At 42.1% G+C, this 24,327-nt stretch overlaps 1 protein-coding gene across 4 annotated transcripts in view; it reads right to left on the bottom strand.

Moving 5' to 3' along the window:
* PDE2A (phosphodiesterase 2A) overlaps nucleotides 1-24,327 on the bottom strand; it is a 678,984-nt gene that overhangs the window by 257,473 nt on the left and 397,184 nt on the right. For 3 of the 4 annotated variants that reach the window (XM_063432647.1, XM_063432656.1, XM_063432664.1), the window contains one exon: nucleotides 9,782-9,870. The exons of the other annotated variant lie outside the window; for it this stretch is intronic. In XM_063432647.1, the coding sequence (XP_063288717.1) occupies nucleotides 9,782-9,870 (89 nt within the window). The remainder of the gene's footprint in view (nucleotides 1-9,781; nucleotides 9,871-24,327) is intronic. 4 annotated transcript variants of the gene reach the window in all.

Raw genomic sequence — 24,327 nt, forward strand, 5'->3', positions numbered from 1 at the left:
GATATAGAGGGTGAAAAAATAACTTGAAATTGAAAGCGCTTACTCCAACGAAGGAACGCATATAGGGCTTCAAAATAAACAAAAGAGCGCCTTTATTTTAAGTAGACGTACATTTGCATGTAATCAATGTTTCAGTACAACTACTTTGGCCTATTAAGGAAATTTTAGTAATGGTACTGAAATGCTGAATGTCTGCAGTTGCACAACTAAAAAGATGAAGTGATCTGGTTAATTTTGAAGTTCTATGGGTGCGCTCTTCACTTTGAATATGTTATTGTGCATGAGTATGCAACTAGCAACAAGACAGGGCCAATACGTGCTCATTACATTTATATATATATATATATATATATATATATATATATATATATATATATATATATATATATATTAATGACATTTATGTGTGTATTATGCATATATAAATGTATATTACTATATGTGTAAATATTATAGGCATAATTATATGTTACTAATACACACATCAATATACATGCATATATATATATATATATATATATATATATATGTGTGTGTGTGTGTGTGTGTGTGTGTGTGTGTATTACTGTCGGGATCAGATACATTTACGACTATTACCTTTACCTTGTTTAATGTATCTTGTCTCCAATTGTCTCCTTTTTTTCCTCTTACAGCGACCCATCTTTTACTTCATCCCAGTCCCTGGGTGTTTCTTTTTACTGTTCTCCAGCCTCTGTATTTCTCTTTCCCCCAGCTCCTTTTGTGTTGTTCTTAGCCCCAGCCACTTTGTCTCTTTCTCCCCTTCCAAATCTCATATGTGTGTCTCTTTCTAACTCCAGACTCTGTGTGCCTCTTTCTCTTCTCCCAGCCACTCTCTGTCTCTTTTTCCCCAGCCCAGCGTTGCCTCCCACAAATCTTGTGTCACTTTGTTCCCCTTCCCTACTGTATGTCTCTTTGTCCCCCCAAAAAACCTTCTGTGTGTCTCTCTTCCCCATCTCCTCCCTGTGTCTCTCTCTTACCCCTCTGTCTCTTTGTCCCCCCATCCCCTGTGTCTCTCTATTACCCCATCTGTCTATGTGTCCCCCCTTGCCCTATGTCTCTCTATTACCCCTCTGCCTCTTTGTCCCCCCCAACCTGATGTATTTCTATTACCCCTCAGTCTCTGTGTCCCCCCTTCCCCTGTGTTTCTATTACCCCTCTATTTGTCTCCCCCCTTCCCCTCTATTTGTCTCCCCCTTCCCCTCTATTTGACCCTCCTTCCCCTCTATTTGACCCTCCTTCCCCTCTATTTGTCTCCCCCTTCCCCTCTATTTGTCTCCCCTCCCCCTCTATTTGTCTCCCCTCTCCCCCTCTATTTGTCTTCCCCCTTCCCCTCTATTTGCCCCCCTTTCCCCTCTATTTGCTTCCCCCCTTTCCCCTCTTTTTTTCTCCCCCCTTCCCCTCTATTTGTCTCCCCCCTTCCCCTCTATTTGACCCTCCTTCCCCTCTATTTGTCTCCCCCTTCCCCTCTATTTGTCTCCCCCCTCCTCCTCTATTTGTCCCCCTCCTTCCCCTCTATTAGTCTCCCCCCATCCCCTTTGTCTCCCCCTTCCCCTCTATTTGTTACCCTCCTTCCCCTCTATTTGTCTCCCCCTCCTTCCCCTCTATTTGTCTCCCCCTCCTTCCCCTCTATTTGTCTCCCCCTCCTTCCCCTCTATTTGTCTCCCCCTCCTTCCCCTCTATTTGTCCCCCCCATCCCCTCTATTTGTATCCCCCCTTCCCCTCTATTTGACTCTCCTTCCCCTCTATTTGTCTCCCCCTTCCCCTCTATTTGTCTCCCCCCTCCCCCTCTATTTGTCCCCCTCCTTCCCCTCTATTTGTCCCCCTCCTTCCCCTCTATTTGTCCCCCTCCTTCCCCTCTATTTGTCCCCCTCCTTCCCCTCTATTTGCCCCCCCTCCTTCCCCTCTATTTGCCCCCCCTCCTTCCCCTCTATTTGCCCCCCCTCCTTCCCCTCTATTTGCCCCCTTCCCCTCTATTTGCCCCTCTTCCCCTCTATTTGCCCCCCTCCTTCCCCTCTATTTGCCCCCCCTTCTTCCCCTCTATTTGCCCCCCTTCTTCCCCTCTATTTGTCTCCCTCCCTTCCCCTTCTGTGTGACTGCTGACCTTGTTACAGGAGGACTGAGGGAGGGCGCGAAGCTAACTACCAAGCTCCCTCGCGGTTCCCATAATTCCCAGCATGGACACATCATAGAGTAGTGATTACTCTATGATGTGGCTGAGCTGGGAATTCTGGGAACCGCGAGGGAGCTTGGTAGTTAGCTCCGCCCCCTCCCTCAGTCCTCCTGTGCTGACAGCTATGCTGCTGTCAGTATCAGTGAGTGTGCCGCCGGACTGGTTAGCCGGCCGCCCGGCACACTTACTGATACTGACAGCTGTCAGCACAGGAGATGGTGCCGCCGGCCGCAAGGTGAGTAATCACCTCTGAGTGTGCCGCCGGACCGGCCACCCGGTGGCACCGACATGCGGCCGGCGGCCGCGATTTTATTAAAATATAGGGAGCAGGGCTCCCTCTCCATCTCCAGCCCCCCAGGTGCCGCGGCCCACCGGGAAATATCCCGGTATCCCGGTGGGCCAGTCCGGCCCTGAACATATATCATATATAGCACAGCATCTAATGCATACATTATATAACACATCTAACATATATCATATATAGCACAGCATCTAATGCATACATTATATAACACATCTAACATATATCATCTAACACATACAGTGTGACAAGCTGAGCCTCATCACGTGTTCTTGGAGGGGCCTGCTGGCCAGCCTCTTACCAAAAGACTATGGGCCCTTTTAAAAAAAAAAAAAATATACAACCTGTGAACAGACTTGGTTCGTGGGATTTTATATTTGGTTCGGGAACCGAACAGCCGCACGAACCGAAGACCCCTGGAGCTTGTTAAGCCTAATTGCTACTTTGTAGCAATTTCCACCGCAGTATTCTAAGTTTTCGTCTGGGTGGCCGCAATTCCTATGGACGACTACGAGGTGGTGGCCATCTTGTTTCTGCAAACGCATGTTTGGGCATGAATCTCATGGAACTGAAAAAGGACATAGAAACTCCCGAACTTCCAGCATCGCCTGCGTTCGGTTCTACAACACTTAGAAAGGTGCTGTTCGGTGGAAACGTTCCCACGAACAAGGGGATCAGGCTCCAGGGTAAGACTATTGACTATGTTCGGTAGTTTGTTCATTTTTAAACTACCGAACTAGACCGACCGCAAGCCCTGATTCTCTTGAACGATTTTGGGAATGGTACCATGCGGGCGGTCAGTCAAATTATGACTTCCAGGAAATTCCTGATACCCTGAAATGATCTGGGTGATTTTTGGATATGTTGGTCACCCAGATCAGGGCTACCATGGGATGTAACTTTTGTGGGGATTTTGTATGTTTTAAAGGTATTTGGGGGTTTTTGTAAAAATATATCTTTTCTGTGCCTAGAGATAATTGAGTTTAAAACAGTGCTGATTCAATTATATCCCAGGCATAGGGGAGGGATTGACCTATTTTGTATGGGAGTGTCCTGGACCTGAGAGCCAATTTAAATCGTATACAGATTTTTACTGTAGACTACGCTCAGGTCCAAGGGGGAGTGTCCCTTGCATGGGGACCTGCATATAAGGCCAGTTGTGGCTGCCATTAAACAGATTAGTTTTACCGTTCATGAAGCCTAGGCTCATGTTTGGGGATTGGAGAGCTTTATTCACTCTCGTGATTGCTATAATCACTATACTCCGTCACACACAGCATCTAATCCACATCCTATATAGCACGGCATCTAATCCATATTTTATATAAATATATATATATATAGCACGGCATCTAATCCATATCATATATATATAGCACGGCATCTAATCCATATCATATATATAGCACGGCATCTAATCCATATCATATATATAGCACGGCATCTAATCCATATCATATATATAGCACGGCATCTAATCCATATCATATATATATAGCACGGCATCTAATCCATATCATATATATAGCACGGCATCTAATCCATATCATATATATAGCACGGCATCTAATCCATATCATATATATAGCACGGCATCTAATCCATATCATATATATAGCACGGCATCTAATCCATATCATATATATAGCACAGCATCTAATCCATATCATATATATAGCACAGCATCTAATCCATATCATATATATAGCACAGCATCTAATCCATATCATATATATAGCACAGCATCTAATCCATATCATATATATAGCACAGCATCTAATCCATATCATATATATAGCACGGCATCTAATCCATATCATATATATAGCACGGCATCTAATCCATATCATATATAGCACGGCATCTAATCCATATCATATATAGCACAGCATCTAATCCATATCATATATATAGCACGGCATCTAATCCATATCATATATATAGCACAGCATCTAATCCATATCATATATATAGCACGGCATCTAATCCATATCATATATATAGCACAGCATCTAATCCATATCATATATATAGCACAGCATCTAATCCTTATCATATATAGCACAGCATCTAATCCATATCATATATATATATATAGCACAGCATCTAATCCATATCATATATATATATAGCACAGCATCTAACCCATATCATATATAGCACGGCATCTAATCCATATCATATATAGCACAGCATCTAACCCATATCATATATAGCACAGCATCTAACCCATATCATATATATAGCACGGCATCTAATCCATATCATATATATAGCACAGCATCTAATCCATATCATATATATAGCACAGCATCTAATCCATATCATATATATAGCACGGCATCTAATCCATATCATATATATAGCACGGCATCTAATCCATATCATATATAGCACGGCATCTAATCCATATCATATATATAGCACAGCATCTAATCCATATCATATATATAGCACAGCATCTAATCCATATCATATATATAGCACAGCATCTAATCCATATCATATATAGCACGGCATCTAATCCATATCATATATATAGCACGGCATCTAATCCATATCATATATATAGCACAGCATCTAATCCATATCATATATGGCACAGCATCTAATCCATATCATATATATATATAGCACAGCATCTAACCCATATCATATATAGCACGGCATCTAATCCATATCATATATATAGCACAGCATCTAATCCATATCATATATATAGCACAGCATCTAATCCATATCATATATAGCACAGCATCTAATCCATATCATATATATATATAGCACAGCATCTAACCCATATCATATATAGCACGGCATCTAATCCATATCATATATAGCACATCATCTAACCCATATCATATATAGCACAGCATCTAACCCATATCATATATAGCACGGCATCTAACCCATATCATATATAGCACGGCATCTAACCCAGATCATATATAGCACATCATCTAACCCATATCATATATAGCACATCATCTAACCCATATCATATATAGCACATCATCTAACCCATATCATATATAGCACAGCATCTAACCCAGATCATATATAGCACATCATCTAACCCATATCATATATAGCACATCATCTAACCCATATCATATATAGCACATCATCTAACCCATATCATATATAGCACAGAATCTAATCCATCATATATAGCACAGCATCTAATACATCATATATAGCACATCATCTAATACATCATATATAGCACATCATCTAACCCATATCATATATAGCACGGCATCTAATCCATATCATATATAGCACGGTATCTAATCCATATCATATATAGCACAGCATCTAACCCATATCATATATAGCACAGCATCTAACCCATATCATATATAGCACAGCATCTAACCCATATCATATATAGCACGGCATCGAATCCATATCATATATAGCACATCATCTAACCCATATCATATATAGCACAGCATCTAATCCATATCATATATATATAGCACAGCATCTAACCCATATCATATATAGCACAGCATCTAACCCATATCATATATAGCACAGCATCTAACCCATATCATATATAGCACGGCATCTAATCCATATCATATATAGCACGGCATCTAACCCAGATCATATATAGCACATCATCTAACCCAGATCATATATATAGCACATCATCTAACCCATATCATATATAGCACAGCATCTAATCCTTATCATATATAGCACAGCATCTAATCCATATCATATATAGCACAGCATCTAACCCATATCATATATAGCACGGCATCTAATCCATATCATATATAGCACATCATCTAACCCATATCATATATAGCACAGCATCTAATCCATATCATATATAGCACAGCATCTAACCCATATCATATATAGCACAGCATCTAATCCATATTATATATATAGCACAGCATCTAACCCATATCATATATAGCACGGCATCTAATCAATATCATATATAGCACATCATCTAACCCATATCATTTATAGCACAGCATCTAACCCATATCATATATAGCACAGCATCTAACCCATATCATATATAGCACAGCATCTAACCCATATCATATATAGCACAGCATCTAACCCATATCATATATAGCACAGCATCTAACCCATATCATATATAGCACATCATCTAATCCATATCATATATAGCACATCATCTAACCCATATCATATATAGAGCAGAGTATAATAGTATATAACACACAGTGATCATAGTAAATAATCCATATAATATATAGCACAGCGTACAATACAGAGAGCAGGGTATAATAGTATATATCACACAGTGATCCTAGTAAATAATCCATATAATATAGAGCACAGCGTACAATACAGAGAGCAGGGTATAATAGTATATAGCACACAGTGATCCTAGTAAATTATCCATATAATATATAGCACGGCGTACAATACAGAGAGCAGGGTATAATAGTATATAGCACACAGTGATCATAGTAAATTATCCATATAATATATAGCACGGCGTACAATACAGAGAGCAGGGTATAATAGTATATAACACACAGTGATCCTAGTAAATAATCCATATAATATAGAGCACAGCGTACAATACAGAGAGCAGGGTATAATAGTATAGAAAACACAGTGATCATAGTAAATAATCCATATAATATATAGCACGGCGTACAATACAGAGAGCAGGGTATAATAGTATATAGCACACAGTGATCATAGTAAATTATCCATATAATATATAGCACGGCGTACAATACAGAGAGCAGGGTATAATAGTATATAACACACAGTGATCATAGTAAATAATCCATATAATATATAGCACGGCGTACAATACAGAGAGCAGGGTATAATAGTATATAGCACACAGTGATCATAGTAAATTATCCATATAATATATAGCACGGTGTACAATACAGAGAGCAGGGTATAATAGTATATAACACACAGTGATCATAGTAAATAATCTATATAATATATAGCACAGCGTACAATACAGAGAGCAGGGTATAATAGTATATATCACACAGTGATCATAGTAAATAATCCATATAATATATAGCACAGCGTACAATACAGAGAGCAGGGTATAATAGTATATAGCACACAGTGATCATAGTAAATAATCCATATAATATATAGCACAGCGTACAATACAGAGAGCAGGGTATAATAGTATATATCACACAGTGATCCTAGTAAATAATCCATATAATATAGAGCACAGCGTACAATACAGAGAGCAGGGTATAATAGTATATAGCACACAGTGATCCTAGTAAATTATCCATATAATATATAGCACGGCGTACAATACAGAGAGCAGGGTATAATAGTATATAGCACACAGTGATCATAGTAAATTATCCATATAATATATAGCACGGCGTACAATACAGAGAGCAGGGTATAATAGTATATAACACACAGTGATCCTAGTAAATAATCCATATAATATAGAGCACAGCGTACAATACAGAGAGCAGGGTATAATAGTATAGAAAACACAGTGATCATAGTAAATAATCCATATAATATATAGCACGGCGTACAATACAGAGAGCAGGGTATAATAGTATATAGCACACAGTGATCATAGTAAATTATCCATATAATATATAGCACGGCGTACAATACAGAGAGCAGGGTATAATAGTATATAACACACAGTGATCATAGTAAATAATCCATATAATATATAGCACGGCGTACAATACAGAGAGCAGGGTATAATAGTATATAGCACACAGTGATCATAGTAAATTATCCATATAATATATAGCACGGTGTACAATACAGAGAGCAGGGTATAATAGTATATAACACACAGTGATCATAGTAAATAATCTATATAATATATAGCACAGCGTACAATACAGAGAGCAGGGTATAATAGTATATATCACACAGTGATCATAGTAAATAATCCATATAATATATAGCACAGCGTACAATACAGAGAGCAGGGTATAATAGTATATAGCACACAGTGATCATAGTAAATAATCCATATAATATATAGCACAGCGTACAATACAGAGAGCAGGGTATAATAGTATATAACACACAGTGATCATAGTAAATAATCCATATAATATATAGCACAGCGTACAATACAGAGAGCAGGGTATAATAGTATATAACACACAGTGATCATAGTAAATAATCCATATAATATATAGCACGGCGTACAATACAGAGAGCAGGGTATAATAGTATATAGCACACAGTGATCCTAGTAAATAATCCATATAATATAGAGCACAGCGTACAATACAGAGAGCAGGGTATAATAGTATATAGCACACAGTGATCATAGTAAATAATCCATATAATATAGAGCACAGTGTACAATACAGAGAGCAGGGTATAATAGTATATATCACACAGTGATCATAGTAAATAATCCATATAATATAGAGCACAGTGTACAATACAGAGAGCAGGGTATAATAGTATATATCACACAGTGATCATAGTAAATAATCCATATAATATATAGCACAGCGTACAATACAGAGAGCAGGGTATAATAGTATATAGCACACAGTGATCATAGTAAATAATCCATATAATATATAGCACAGCGTACAATACAGAGAGCAGGGTATAATAGTATATAGCACACAGTGATTATAGTTAATAATCCATATAATATATAGCACAGCGTACAATACAGAGAGCAGGGTATAATAGTATATAGCACACAGTGATCATAGTAAATAATCCATATAATATATAGCACAGCGTACAATACAGAGAGCAGGGTATAATAGTATATAGCACACAGTGATCATAGTAAATAATCCATATAATATATAGCACAGCGTACAATACAGAGAGCAGGGTATAATAGTATATAGCACACAGTGATCATAGTAAATAATCCATATAATATATAGCACAGCGTACAATACAGAGAGCAGGGTATAATAGTATATAGCACACAGTGATCATAGTAAATAATCCATATAATATATAGCACAGCGTACAATACAGAGAGCAGGGTATAATAGTAAATAGTCCATACTGGGGGCAAAACACGATATTGCAAAATACAAATAAAAAAATGTAAATATACAACAAAAACATGCATTCATTTGAGTTTTGCTTCAATGATTTAACCATTTAAGAATCTAGGACACGTTAAAAGATATAAAATAGTTACAGAATTACGACTGGTAATCTTAGCAGCTGTTTGAACTTGACAGAAATCTGAGTTATTGAGATTCTTTTTCCTGAATCTCCACAATGTTTCCAGTGACCACAAACTCAATATAACAGAATGTCGGTCAGTGTATTACCTGAGTTTCCCTTCCTGAGGAAGATCATGCAGCGGGTCACCGCACACCAGCCGGCCTTCTGCATGTAACAGGTAGATAAAGGCATTGTCCTGGGAGAGAAAAGACAGATACAGTTAATATAGCCTGGGATGATTTACACAAAGCGATACGTTAGTGATCCTTTAACAAGTTACACAAGCCCCGACCATCTCCGACAGAATGATTTCTAGAGTTCTATGAAGGACCCACTGCCGTAGTGCTAAGATAAACTGCATCTGTTTCTCCATCTATGTAAAAACTTAAATAGAACTACTGGCAATTCAGAGAATTGTTGGGAATTTAAAGGATATTTTAAAAATAAGGCCAATATCGCCAACATTATTAAAGGGACACTATAGTCACCAAAACAACGTGTGCTCTGCACATTCCCTTGCTATGATCACTCCTAAGCTCTTTTAAGAGCTCGTTCCTGCTTCGCTCTGAAGCAAGAGAGGTTCGGCCTGCAGAGGTTGTGGTGTTGGCTAGAGTGCTTGGAATCCTCAAGAAGCGCTAGGAGCATCCATCAACGTAGGTACTCAGTTGGGTGCCAGGTGATCCGTTACAGTTTCACTTTCAAACAGATGTAATTTGCCTTAAATAATTGTATCTCAATCTCTAAATTGAACTTTAATCACATACAGGAGGCTCTTGCAGGGTCTAGCAAGCTATTAAAGGGACACTAGAGTCACCTGAACAACTTTAGCTTAATGAAGCAGTTTTGGTGTAAAGAACATGCCCCTGCAGCCTCACTGATCATTTCAAGGGAATGTGCAGAGCATAGCAATCACTTGTAGCAGATTCCCCCAATAAGAGACAGGACTGCAAATTGAGGGTGAAGTAGAACTGACTAAAACTTTATTTTACTTAGGACTAGCCCATATGGTCATAACATTAACCCGTTAACGCCGTTACGGCGTTCCATGCCGTCCCCATTATAATGGGCTTTAAAGCCGTTGCGGCGGCATGGAACGCCGTAACGGCTTTGAGCCCCAGGAGGTAAGTTATACTTACCTCCGCCGCGATCCTCTTCTGGGGGGCTGCCTGACAGCCCAGGCAGCCCTCCCACGGCAAATGAGGCCCCCGGGGGCCATGTGATCGCTCTCAAAGAGCGATCACATGGCCCCCTATAGCTGGCTATGGATCTGCCTGCAGGGGGACTGTCTAAAATATCAGACAGTCCCCCTGCTGGTAAGAAAGTATAAAAAAAGAAATTAAACATGTTAAAAAATAAATTGAAAATATTTTTATATATATATAATATGTATATATATTATATATATAATATATATACATATTATATATATGTAACGTCATACAAAGTGTATTTTAATACTAATATAAGTATATATATTAGCATTAAAATACACTTAGAATGATGTTACATATATATAATATGTATATATAATATATATAATAGATGTACATATATATATATTATATATATACGTATAATTAAAATAATAAATAAATAAAATAATAAAATAAATAAATAAAATATTGAAACAAAATTTAATAGAAATTATATATTCATATGTAATTTCATTCTAACTGTATTTTGTTATTAATATATATATATTGGTAACAAAATACACTTAGAATGGCATTCTATATATATCTATCTATATATAAAATACAAATAACCGCAAATATATATATATAGATAAATACATATAATTACATAAAAAATTACATTAGTATACACGTAGAATTTAAATACATATATATATGTATATATATTAAAATTCTACATGTATATTTAAATAATCTTTTAACATAATTATGTGATTTGATTAATTAAAATTTGATTGACATGCCTGACAACACAGGGAGAAAGTGCAGAGAATTTAATTTGCAAGCACTATATTTGACTCTGTAATACTCCACGACACCATAAAACCTGTACATAGGGGGTACTGTTTTACTCGGGAGACTTCGCTGAACTCAAATATTAGTGTTTCAAACTGGTAAATTGTATTACAACGATGATATTTTAAGTAAAAGTGACGTTTTTTGCATTTTTTACAAACAAACGGCACTTTTATGGACTATATTATTGTTGTAATATGTTTTACCGTTTTAAAACACTAATATTTGTGTTTAGTGAAGTCTCCTGAGAATAACAGTACCCCCCATGTACAGGTTTTATGGTGTTTTGGAAAGTTAGAGAGTCACATATAAGGCTTGCGTTTCATTTTTTTCACATTGAAATTTGCTAGATTGGTTATGTTGCCTTTGAGAGCGTATGGTAGCCCAGGAATGAGAATTACCCCCATGATGGCATACCATTTGCAAAAGTAGACAACCCGAGGTATTGCAAGTGGGGTATGTCCAGTCTTTCTTAGTAGCCACTTAGTCACAAACACTGGCCAAATATTCGTTTTTTGCTTTTTTCACACAAAAACAAATATGAACGCTAACTTTGGCCAGTGTTTGTGACTAAGTGGCTACTAAAAAAGACTAAACATACCCCACTTTCAATACCTTGGCTTGTCTACTTTTTCAAATGGTATGCCATTATGGGGGTAATTCTCATTCCTGGGCTACCACACCGTCTCAAAGGTAACATTACTAATCTGGCAAATTTCAATTTGAAAATGGAACGTTCTATATTTGACCCTGTAACTTTCCAAAACAACATAAAACCTGTTAATGGGGGGTACTGTTGTACTCGTGAGACATCGCTGATTACAAATATGTGCATTTTGTTGCAGTAAAACCTAACAGTATTATGACATTTACAGCTAAAATGTGAGGCGGAACTACACATTTTTAAAAAATAAATAAATTTCTCACAGTTTTTTTTATTTTATTCATAATAAATTATATTCCATATATGAATAGTTAATGGTAAATTAAAGCCCTGTTTCTCCTGAACAAAATGATATATAATAAGTGTGGGTGCATATAATATGAAAGAGGGGAACTACGGGTGAACAGACATATAGCGCAAATTCCAGTTTTTGTTTACGTTTTGTTTTGATCAGAACGTGCACTATTGACTCCGTCCTGAAGGGGTTAACATTGCTGTGAAAACTCAATAAAATACAAACAATCAAATCATAGCAGGCAACATACAGTGACCTTTTATAACATAATTACATATTCATAAATGGGTGGGGAAGACCATAATTAACACAAAATGTCTCTCCTGCATGCAGAATTAGCCATATGCAAATCTACCTGAATATGCAAATTACCAGTCTTGCTATTCAGGTAGTGCATATTACTGTTGCTACCAACAGAGGGCACTACACAAGCTCCATAGCCAAATCCACCTAGTTGGTAGCAATCCTCAGCAGTACAGGAGAGCAGGCAATACATCCCAGGCGCCATAGTCACATGGCAGGAGGCTGGCAATCAGTCTTCTGAAGGTAAATGTCCAAAAGCTTTTCAGCTTCTTCAGGACTTGGTGAGAACTCACTGCAGGGCATACAGGAACTTCAAACTCCCCTTTGTATTTGGTTTTCATGTAAATGTAGACTTTTTGTCCATTTTATCCCTTTGTGTTGCTAGTTATTTTGCTAATCTATTAGTAGTGCAGGTTAGATCGGCTAATTCCGTGGAGTTACTGGCGGGAGAGGTGGCAGGGTATCCCCTGAGCTCTGACTTAGAGGTTAATATGAGTATCTGCGATGACTGGAGCCAGTTCGTGTTGAAGTGATCGGTCACACCTGTTATAACTCCCTAAAGCTTCGCTTACATTAGCTGCAAGAAGTGGTTTAGCTCACAAAGTGTGCACACTGTATCAGGACTGGAGTATGGTGTGAACACTGGAGAGATGGCTTCCAGCTACAATGGTCACTGGCTTGAATTCCAGTACGGTTGGATTCTTTTAAGGGTTATTCCAATCACCATTGTCATGGTGGTAGTAATCTGTTTGTGCTTGAAATGCTGCACATACAAGAGATATCTTCACTCTTGTGCCGGGGCTAGTTGCCCCCCAACACATGTGACTTAGGCAGCCCGGGACTCACCCCAGGACACTGCGCGCTGTGACAGAGGTTATCAGCTTCTACATGTGTGTGTAACTGTGCCATCAGGTGTGTCCTGGAGATGTTTAGAATCTGGCTCCCTCTCTAAAAGTCCTAAATGATCACACAGTCCATCACGTGCAGGAGATGGAGATTCCACCGTATACATGGTTTCTCATATATTCTCTAGATCTAATATATTGTTTCACCTCAACTCAATGTCACTCCAGTACAAAGACTCACTCGGATCAATAACCTGAGCGAAGAAAAGTGCAGAGTGAACAAAAGAACATCGTGTTAATCCCGCCAGGGAAACAAAGAAGGGAGGAATTAAAAGAAAGAAAAAAAATCAACTAGTAACTAGTCTTCATTAATGGAATGCTAATGTATAATAATCTGCTTCTTTCAACCCTCGCTCCTTTATAAATATGTGATGTAACCCCTCGCCTAACTGACTGAGCAAATCACACTGGTTCAGCTAGCAACAAACCCTGCGCATGGAAAGTTTAATTTGATTACACCATTAATTAACTGTCCTGCTGATCAGATCAGAATTAAACAAGCAGGAGCAAAAGGGGAGGGGGGTGGAGGGGGTGAGCATTAACACGGAGGGACAAAGGAATGAGAAAAGTGTTCAAGATATAAACTGAGTTTGCTCTATGTTCATTTCATTGCATGACGCAGAATTACATGGTTTCCAAGTGTGGCAAAATTAGCCACTTTTTACTGTATTCTCATAAATGTGTGTATACCGCTTTAAGAACCAAGTGTATGTATGCTTAATGTGTTCCATGCAAACAATAGCATTCGTATGCTGGCGGCATGAAAACCGCCAGCATTCATACAATAGTTTCACGAACAGTGAATTTCAACACTGTTCGTGAAACGAACAAACTACCGAAGGGAGACCACACACAGGAGGTCGTGTGGCTCCCATTAAGGATTGCAACATTGTTGCAATTGGTAATTAGAAGGATTAAGGGTGGCCACCGTTCGACTACCGACCACGCGGCGGTCGGCCATCTTGGATCCTTTGTTAGCCCAGCGGTATTTTGTCGTAGAGCGCCTCGAACTAAAATCAGCTACTTGATGGCACGAATACCGCTGGACTTCCAAGCCGTTCGGGAGCCCCGGTCCTTCGGTGAAGTGGTTCCCTAAAGTCAATCGGTAGTTTGAAAGTAACTTAAACATATTGTTGGTTTCGTGCGGCGTTCGGTTATTTATGCTGGGATCTGAGCGGTACTTTCACGAAATGTGCGCTCAGACCTCAGCTATCTACCGAACGTCCATTCGTTTAAATGTCATGAATATTATAAAAGTTATGTATTTTCGTGTAAAATGTCAGTTCTGCTGCACGGAGGGATAATCCACTTAACTGTATATTCTAGTGGGAGTATCCCTCTCGTACAGCAGTGCATGATGGGAGAACTGTCCAGGTTGTTAAGTTCCCCATGTAGTCCCCTACTGTACAACCCCTGTAATGTCAGTAGGGAAACCCCTTGCATGGGGAATCCCATAAATACTGTGACCTGTGATTAAAAGCTCAGTTGACTCCCAGCCTATTTGTCGTCTAGTTCTTGGGAAGGAAGGATTCTTACAATGCTACCGGATTATTGTATGCTGTATTTATTTGCCTGGATTATTTTATGCTGTTCCTGTTACCCAGCGGATATCCTGTGGATTATACTACCTCTACGCTACACCAAGTCTTACAGCAATGTAAAACCTTGAGCAGCACCCACCCTGTAATAAGTGGTACCATATCAATTTAGCTGATACATGTCCCCATCCCAATGTAAATGGTACAGTTAAGCCACAGTTTAAGAGGCTAGCAAGCTTTTAGACATGGCTAGCTTTGTTTATGGAACTTAGAGGTCCATTGGAGTGTGTGTAGCGGAGAGCCGATCTTGCACAGCTATTCTCCACTAGAGATTCCAGTGAGGCTCAGGAACAAGGTGATGTTAAGTCCATAGGCAAGGTTTCCAGCAGGTAAAGTAATACAGCAGTATCCCCATCGCAATCCCAATAACTGGACGACACACAGTTTCAGGAGTAGACTGACAAGCTTTATTCCACAGTTCCTTATAAAGCCCTCTCCCATGCAAGGGAGGAGGTTCTATCACTTAAGACATTATCCAATCTCTAAGTAGTAACCTCCCACAGATCTCCTCCCCTCCTCTAGCATCATAATCCCCTTATTGTGTACACAGTTTTCCCCGAGTTTTGGATGTACCCTAAATACTTGGGGTACATCCACAAATCCAACATCCCCAGATAGCTCTATTCTGGGGGACCAACATACTTAAAAATTAGCCCATTCGGATGAATGGTTCGTGAGATATGGGGTTCCAAAGATTTGACCGACCGCATGGGTAAAGTATCCGAAAACAGTTCCATGCATTTTGGCCCTGCGGTCGGTCACAAACAAGGGAATGAAAACAGGCGAATTGCCTGTGTTATAGAGCCTGGAGAGGGAATTCCCTTGTTTATGGGGCTCTTTCTACCGAACGGCGGGTCATTCGGTAGTTTCCATACGAATTTCTGGAAGTATGGAGGTCTCAGCGGTGTTTGCCTAGTCAAGTGTCCGATTTTAGTTCCAGACACTCGACGGCAAAACACCGCTGTTCGGTAGTTTAAGATGGCCGCCGCCACGTGTTTGTTTCCCGAATGGCGGCCACCCAGAGGACAAAGACCACACTGCACTGATTGCCAATTACCTGTTTGCAACATTGTTGCAAACGGTAATTGGAGGCACACTCATTCCTGGGTGGTCTGGTTGTTCGGTAGTTTCATTCCCTTGTTTTATTTGAATGATTCTACCGAACAACTAGAGGAATACAATTCTTTACATACATTTAACTGTCATTATACCCGGATACCATGCTTTCTATACATGTACATACACATTAACCAGCCATATGACCAAATACACTTATTCTCATACATGTCGTGGGACAGCCCGGTACCAATCCGCTACACTGCTCCCCCTTGCCCACAAGCCGGCATACACAGTCTGATCCAACACGGATCGGCTTGGGGATGTCCGGGGGCTCACGGATCATTTCTCTAAGTCAGTTTGTCTTGACAACCCGTCAGCATTTCCATTCTGCTTACCCGGCCGGTACTGGATATTAAAGTCAAAAGGCTGTAGCGCCAAACTCCAGCGCAGCAGCCTGGCGTTGTCTCCAGCCACCCGGTTCAGCCAGACTAACGGGTTGTGATCCGTGAGCAAGGAAAAGGGCTGTCCATATAAATAGGGTTGTAGCTTCTTTAGGGCCCACACCACAGCCAGGCATTCCTTTTCGATGGCGGCGTAGCTTACTTCTCGAGGTAACAGTTTGCGACTGATGTAAGCCACTGGATGTTCCCCGCCATCGGCCCCGACTTGACTCAGTACTGCCCCCAATCCAAACATAGAAGCGTCTGTGTGAACAAGAAAACGTTTAGTTGGATTGGGAGCTGCCAAGACAGGGGCATTTATCAGTGCATTTTTCAATTGTTGGAATGCCTGCTCACACTCCGGGGTCCAGTGTACTTGGCGGGGAAGGTTCTTACGGGTCAGGTCAGTGAGGGGTTTGGCCAGGGCGCTATAATTGGGAACAAACTTCCGGTAATACCCTGCTGTCCCTAGAAACGCTAAAACCTGGGTCTTAGTCCTAGGGGTGGGCCACTGGGCTACAGCCTCTACTTTGGCGGGTTCGGGTTTTTGTTTACCGCACCCTACTCTATGTCCCAGGTATTGTACCTCAGCCATGCCGATACTACACTTGGCCGGCTTCAAGGTCAGACCTGCTTCCCTTATCCTATCTAGAACAGCTCCGATGTGAGCTAAGTGTTCCTGCCACGTATTGCTAAAAATAGCAATATCGTCCAGGTAGGCACATGTATAGTCCTGGAATCCATCTAGGAGTCGATCCACCATCCTTTGGAAGGTGGCTGGGGCGTTTTTCATCCCAAATGGCATGACCTTAAACTGGTACAAGCCAAATGGGGTGACAAAGGCCGACTTCGGGATGGCGTCTGGGGCCAGGGGGATTTGCCAATACCCTTTACACAAGTCAATAGTGGTGAGGTATTGGCCCCTGGCCATTCTGTCCAGTAACTCGTCTATCCGGGGCATCGGATAGGCGTCAGATACAGTCTTCTCGTTCAATCTCCTATAGTCCACGCAGAAGCGGGTCGTACCGTCTCGCTTTGGTACGAGGACTACAGGAGATGCCCAAGGACTGTCTGAGGGTTCAATCACCCCCAGTTGGAGCATTTTGTCGATCTCCTTACGCATGTTTGCCCGTACCGCTTCTGGAATGCGGTATGGCGTCTGGCGCATGGGTAGTTGCCCTGGGGTCTCGACCCGGTGAGTTGCCAGAGGCGTGTATCCAGGTACATTAGAGAACGTGTCGCGTTTCTCTTCCAATAGTTGCTGTACCTCGATCCGCTCCTGTGGGCTCAGCCGATCTCCCAGCGTAACCTCCCCTAAATCTCCGGACAGCTGCCCATCCCCCAGCAAATCGGGGAGGGGTAAGCTGTCAAACTCTTCCGTGTTAGGGGCACAGATGGCGGTTACCTCCTCAGTACGCTCGTGGTAGGGCTTCAGCATGTTCACATGGAGCATGCGTCGCCCCCCAGTCCCTGTGCAGGGGCCGATAATATAGGTGGTATCGCATCTTTGCTCCACCACCTTATATGGGCCCTGCCAGGCGGCCTGTAACTTATCATGTCGGACAGGTTTTAAAATTAGTACCTTCTGCCCGACCTGAAAGCTACGGTCCCTGGCTCCCCGATCATACCATGTACGCTGGCGGGTCTGGGCCTCCTGAAGGTTTTCCCGTACCGTCTTGGTCAACGCTTCTAGGCGGTCCCGAAAGGCCAACACATATGGTAGGATGGGAGTGCCATCTGTGCTCCGGTCTCCCTCCCAATGCTCTCTAATAAGATCCAATGGGCCTCGGACCCTCCTTCCAAACAATAATTCAAACGGGGAGAACCCTGTGGATTCCTGCGGCACCTCCCGGTATGCAAATAGGAGGTGCGGCAGGAATCGTTCCCAGTCCTTGTGGGTCTCTGCGAAGGTTCGGAGCATCTGCTTCAAGGTACCATTGAATCGTTCGCAGAGCCCGTTCGTCTGGGGGTGGTAAGGGGCGCTGATAATAGGCTTAATGCCACAGATCCTCCAGAGGTGTTGGGTGAATTCTGCGGTAAACTGGGTACCCTGATCCGAGATAATCTCCCTGGGTAATCCCATCCGGGAGAATATCCGCATGAGGGCATCCGCGACCGTCTCAGCGTGGATGTTGGTCAGAGCCACTGCTTCTGGATACCTGGTGGCATAATCTACGACCGTTAAAATATACCGTTTTCCTGACGGGCTAACTTTATTGAGGGGGCCCTCAGATCCACCGCTATTCGGCTAAAAGGTTCCTCTATTATGGGTAAGGGGTGAAGTTTAGCCTTCCTGCGATCCCCCCTTTTTCCCACTCTCTGGCAGGTATCGCAAGTCGTGCAATATCTGCGTACTTCCTGGCTAATCCCTGGCCAGAAGAAACTCTGGGTTAGTCTGTACCTGGTGCGACTAACCCCTAGATGTCCGGATAGCGGAATATCATGCGCTATCCGGAGTAATTCAGCCCGGTACCGCTGTGGTACCACTAATTGTCTCCTCGCTATCGGGTCTAACCCCGTAATCTGTTTGGTTGTTTCCCTGTATAAAAGTTGTTTATCCCAGATAAACTTCTCTCCCTCCGCCCCGGGGGAACCCGTGCCAACCTTGTCCCTATACACCTGAAGCGTGGGGTCTGTTGCGACTTCAGCTACAAATTCATTAGGTGGAGCCCAGGGGACACATTCTAGAGGGGGGGTAGGGTTGCTTACCTGGACCTCCGGCAGTGTGTTGTGGTCCTGGGTGCGGGCCTGTTGTCGGGTGACTACAGGGTTGACCTCTCCTGTGGTGGGTGACTGGGGCTCAAAAGCAGAAGTGAGCCTCCCCAGATCGTTCCCCAATAAAACCTCCGCCGGTAAATGTGGCATCAACCCCACCTCCACTTCCCCTGCCCCCGCTCCCCAATGTAAATGTACCCTTGCTGTAGGTAGCCGGTACACTGCTCCCCCAGCTACCCGGACGGCAACAGTTTTGTTCAGTTTTGCCTGATCTGAAATCAGGTGGCTCTGTACCAAAGTGATGGTGGCTCCCGAATCTCGTAATCCCCGGACTGCTGTACCATTCAGATATACCGTCTGTCGATGGTGCCGTAGATTATCCACATTGGCCTGGACCGGATCTGCCTCGTGCAGTACCTCCCATTGTTCCACAGTAGTAATGGGGACTGCGGAACCATATGGGGTGGTGACTAGGTCCTGGTAGTGGTGGGCTGCGGCCGCCCTGGGTGGAGGTGGGCCTGGACGAATCCAGGTGGAACGGTCCCGTAGCTGTGGGCATTCCCTTTTATAATGTCCCCACTTCTGGCAGTGATGACAGCGGTGGGTTGTCGGAACCGGGGCTGTGCAGCGGGTGGTGGAGGTGGTGGTAGCGGTCTCGGTGGAGCTGGGGTGTAGTTGTTTCCCCCGAATGTTTTAAAGGTTGCTTTTGGAGCTGCAGGTTTTTGTGACCTGCGTGCATCCAGGTAGTCATCCGCTTTCCTAGCCGCCTCGGTAAGGGAAGTAGGGTTTCTGTCCCTTACCCATTCCTGGACCTCATTGGTTACTCCCTCATAGAACTGCTCCATCAGCAACATTTGTATTACATCCTCCATAGAACGTGCCTTGCTAGCTTGCACCCACCCGAGCGCTGCCCCCTGTAATCGGCATGCCCACTCTGCGTGCGAGTCCTTCTCTGTTTTCTTTAGATCCCGGAACCTCCGCCGGTATGCCTCGGGTGTTATAGCATACCTGGCGAGTATAATTTCTTTCACTTTACTGTAATTCCTTATTTCGTCATTAGGTACAGTCCGATATGCCTCTGCTGCCCTCCCGGTTAACCTTCCGGCCAAAATAGGTACCCAGTCCTCTGCGTTAATTTTATGCAGTGCACATAGTCTTTCAAAGTCTTGCAGGAAAGCGTCTATATCTTCCTCTGCCTCCACATATGTTTTAAAAGCCTGGTATGGTATTTTAGGCTTACCTTCCTGTGGCACATTAATTGCAGAGCTTTGTTCTGGTGCCTGTGTCCTTAGGATGAATTCTTGTACCTCGGCCATTGTCCTGGTAACAATTTCCGTTGGGGGGTTTTCCCCATAAAAGGATAGTCTGAACTGAACCTGCCTCTGGAATTCCGATCCTTGTGGTGTTCCTCCCGGCTCCCTCTGTGCCGGAACTGAATCGCCCTCCATTCTGTACTCTGCCATGAGTTCTGTAACAAGTACTGCTTTCTTCTTATTGCTGGCTTGTATACCCCTTGCCTCTAGGAGGTCCTTTAGCGTGGAGCGTTTTAGCGCAGAAAAATCAATCTCCATCCGTACTCCATTTACGCTTGTTCCTCTGTGAGTTTGGATCCCAGCGCTGCCAACCAATGTAGCGGAGAGCCGATCTTGCACAGCTATTCTCCACTAGAGATTCCAGTGAGGCTCAGGAACAAGGTGATGTTAAGTCCATAGGCAAGGTTTCCAGCAGGTAAAGTAATACAGCAGTATCCCCATCGCAATCCCAATAACTGGACGACACACAGTTTCAGGAGTAGACGGACAAGCTTTATTCCACAGTTCCTTATAAAGCCCTCTCCCATGCAAGGGAGGAGGTTCTATCACTTAAGACATTATCCAATCTCTAAGTAGTAACCTCCCACAGATCTCCTCCCCTCCTCTAGCATCATAATCCCCTTATTGTGTACACAGTTTTCCCCGAGTTTTGGATGTACCCTAAATACTTGGGGTACATCCACAAATCCAACATCCCCAGATAGCTCTATTCTGGGGGACCAACATACTTAAAAATTAGCCCATTCGGATGAATGGTTCGTGAGATATGGGGTTCCAAAGATTTGACCGACCGCATGGGTAAAGTATCCGAAAACAGTTCCATGCATTTTGGCCCTGCGGTCGGTCACAAACAAGGGAATGAAAACAGGCGAATTGCCTGTGTTATAGAGCCTGGAGAGGGAATTCCCTTGTTTATGGGGCTCTTTCTACCGAACGGCGGGTCATTCGGTAGTTTCCATACGAATTTCTGGAAGTATGGAGGTCTCAGCGGTGTTTGCCTAGTCAAGTGTCCGATTTTAGTTCCAGACACTCGACGGCAAAACACCGCTGTTCGGTAGTTTAAGATGGCCGCCGCCACGTGTTTGTTTCCCGAATGGCGGCCACCCAGAGGACAAAGACCACACTGCACTGATTGCCAATTACCTGTTTGCAACATTGTTGCAAACGGTAATTGGAGGCACACTCATTCCTGGGTGGTCTGGTTGTTCGGTAGTTTCATTCCCTTGTTTTATTTGAATGATTCTACCGAACAACTAGAGGAATACAATTCTTTACATACATTTAACTGTCATTATACCCGGATACCATGCTTTCTATACATGTACATACACATTAACCAGCCATATGACCAAATACACTTATTCTCATACATGTCGTGGGACAGCCCGGTACCAATCCGCTACAGTGTGTAACCTATCTTACGAGGTTAGTAAGCTCATCAGAGCTATTGGCTTAGTTTATGGGGCCAGTAGGTCCATCAGAGTCAGTATATGAGACCATTAGGTCCATTAAAGCTCATGACTCAGTTTATGAGGCTAGTAAGCTCATCAGAGCAATTGTATTAGTTTATGGGGCCAGTAGGTCCATTAAAGCCCATGGCTCAGTTTATGAGGCTAGTAAGCTCATCAGAGCTATTGGCTTAGTTTATGGGGCCAGTAGGTCCATCAAAGCCAGTATATGAGACCATTAGGTCCATTAAAGCTCATTGTTCAGTTAAGCAGGCTGGCAAGCTCATCAGAGCTGTTGGCTTAGTTTATGTGGCCAGTAGGTCCATCAGAGTCAGTATATGAGACTGGCAGGTCCATTAGAATTAATGGTCAAGTTTATAAGGTCAATACACCCATAAGAATCATTGGCCTAGTTTATGAGGATAGCAGATCCATTAGAGTCATTAGGCTAATTTATGTAATAACAGATTGAAAACACAATAATGTCATCTTTGGCTTATGGTCCATGTAAATAAAGGATATGGTGCATAATTTGGACATCCATCCTTTAAAGGAGAGGACTTGGCAGTTCCCTCTATCACACTATTCACCCACACTTAATATTAGGAGCTTGTTAGACTCTGTGTGTAATTTAAATCCCAATTCTTCCTAATATTACTGTATTTGCCACATCACCGGGGGAGACTCGGAGAATAGTGGTGATATTGCAATTCAATTAGTGTCTGCACTTACATTTCAAAATATCCCTGCCAGGAAAACATCATTGTATTTGGTTAATATTAGTATAATTATTATTTATTTTGTTCCATACTGTATCTGGAATGTAAGAAAAGTCCCAAATATGATAATAAAATGTGCTGAGTGTGAGAATGAAAAGTGTTGAATGTGCCCATTTTGTCCTTTTGTATAATGCCCATTTAGACATCTTTATACAGAGGCACAAAGATAACATTATGGCCAAATACATCATACTTTGTGCAATTATCGTTCCATTTACATATAAGCCCCTTTGTATATCATGGGATGACCATTTCAAATGGAATAAGCTATAACTCCATTTTCCAGAGAGAAACCAGCCCGGGACAAGCTGAAGCAGATAAGATGACGTTTAAAATCAACATGTCTGGACCTTCTGCCCATGGGACCTGCTAGCCGCAGTTCAATATACACAGGCACGCTATAAATACGCTCATAGTGTAATTATTTTATGTTTAAAGCAATGACAAGGTGAGGGGGGTAGAACCTTTAATGTCTTTGTTTTGCAGTCTAACATCATACGAGATTTCGAAGGTGCATGTGAGCATCACCCTCTTCTCAGAGCATGGAAAAGAGAGACTTATGTGTATTTTATGAGCCGGTCTGTAGACAAACAGGAGGCAGAGGGTACGTGTGATCTGCATGTGAATGCCTTTCTGTGGGAATATGCTCTGTAGAGCTGTGAATTCCGTCTGCCTGTTTCACTTCCATCGTGCAGAAGGAAAGACAACCTTTAACAGTCCAGGATCACAGAACACCCAAAGCAAGTAACAGTCACATGACACGTTTTAGTCCATTCACCCCAAAGAGTAGAAATGTCATTCTGAAATAATTCATAGCTTAGAGAAACATAGTAGACTGGGGAGTAAAGAAAATCCAACGGACAAAAATACTTTTAGTCAAAGTCAATATGAGAACCGTAAGCCCTGAGTTGTATATGCGCCAGGATATCATAAACCGTGCTGGATCAGACCGGGCGTCTGGTATCTGGACGATGTGGTACTTGAGGGACACTCACAGCTTGTATTTAAATGAGCAGCATAGTCACCCAGGCCGCTTTAATGGTGCTACACAGAAAAGCATTCATTCAGTGCTTTCCTTTGGCGAATCTTGCATGTGCCCCGCATGCATATAACTAAGGACACGAACATTAACGCATTAGAAAT

The sequence above is a fragment of the Pelobates fuscus genome, chromosome 1 (assembly GCF_036172605.1).
Source record: "Pelobates fuscus isolate aPelFus1 chromosome 1, aPelFus1.pri, whole genome shotgun sequence".
NCBI lineage: Eukaryota > Metazoa > Chordata > Amphibia > Anura > Pelobatidae > Pelobates > Pelobates fuscus.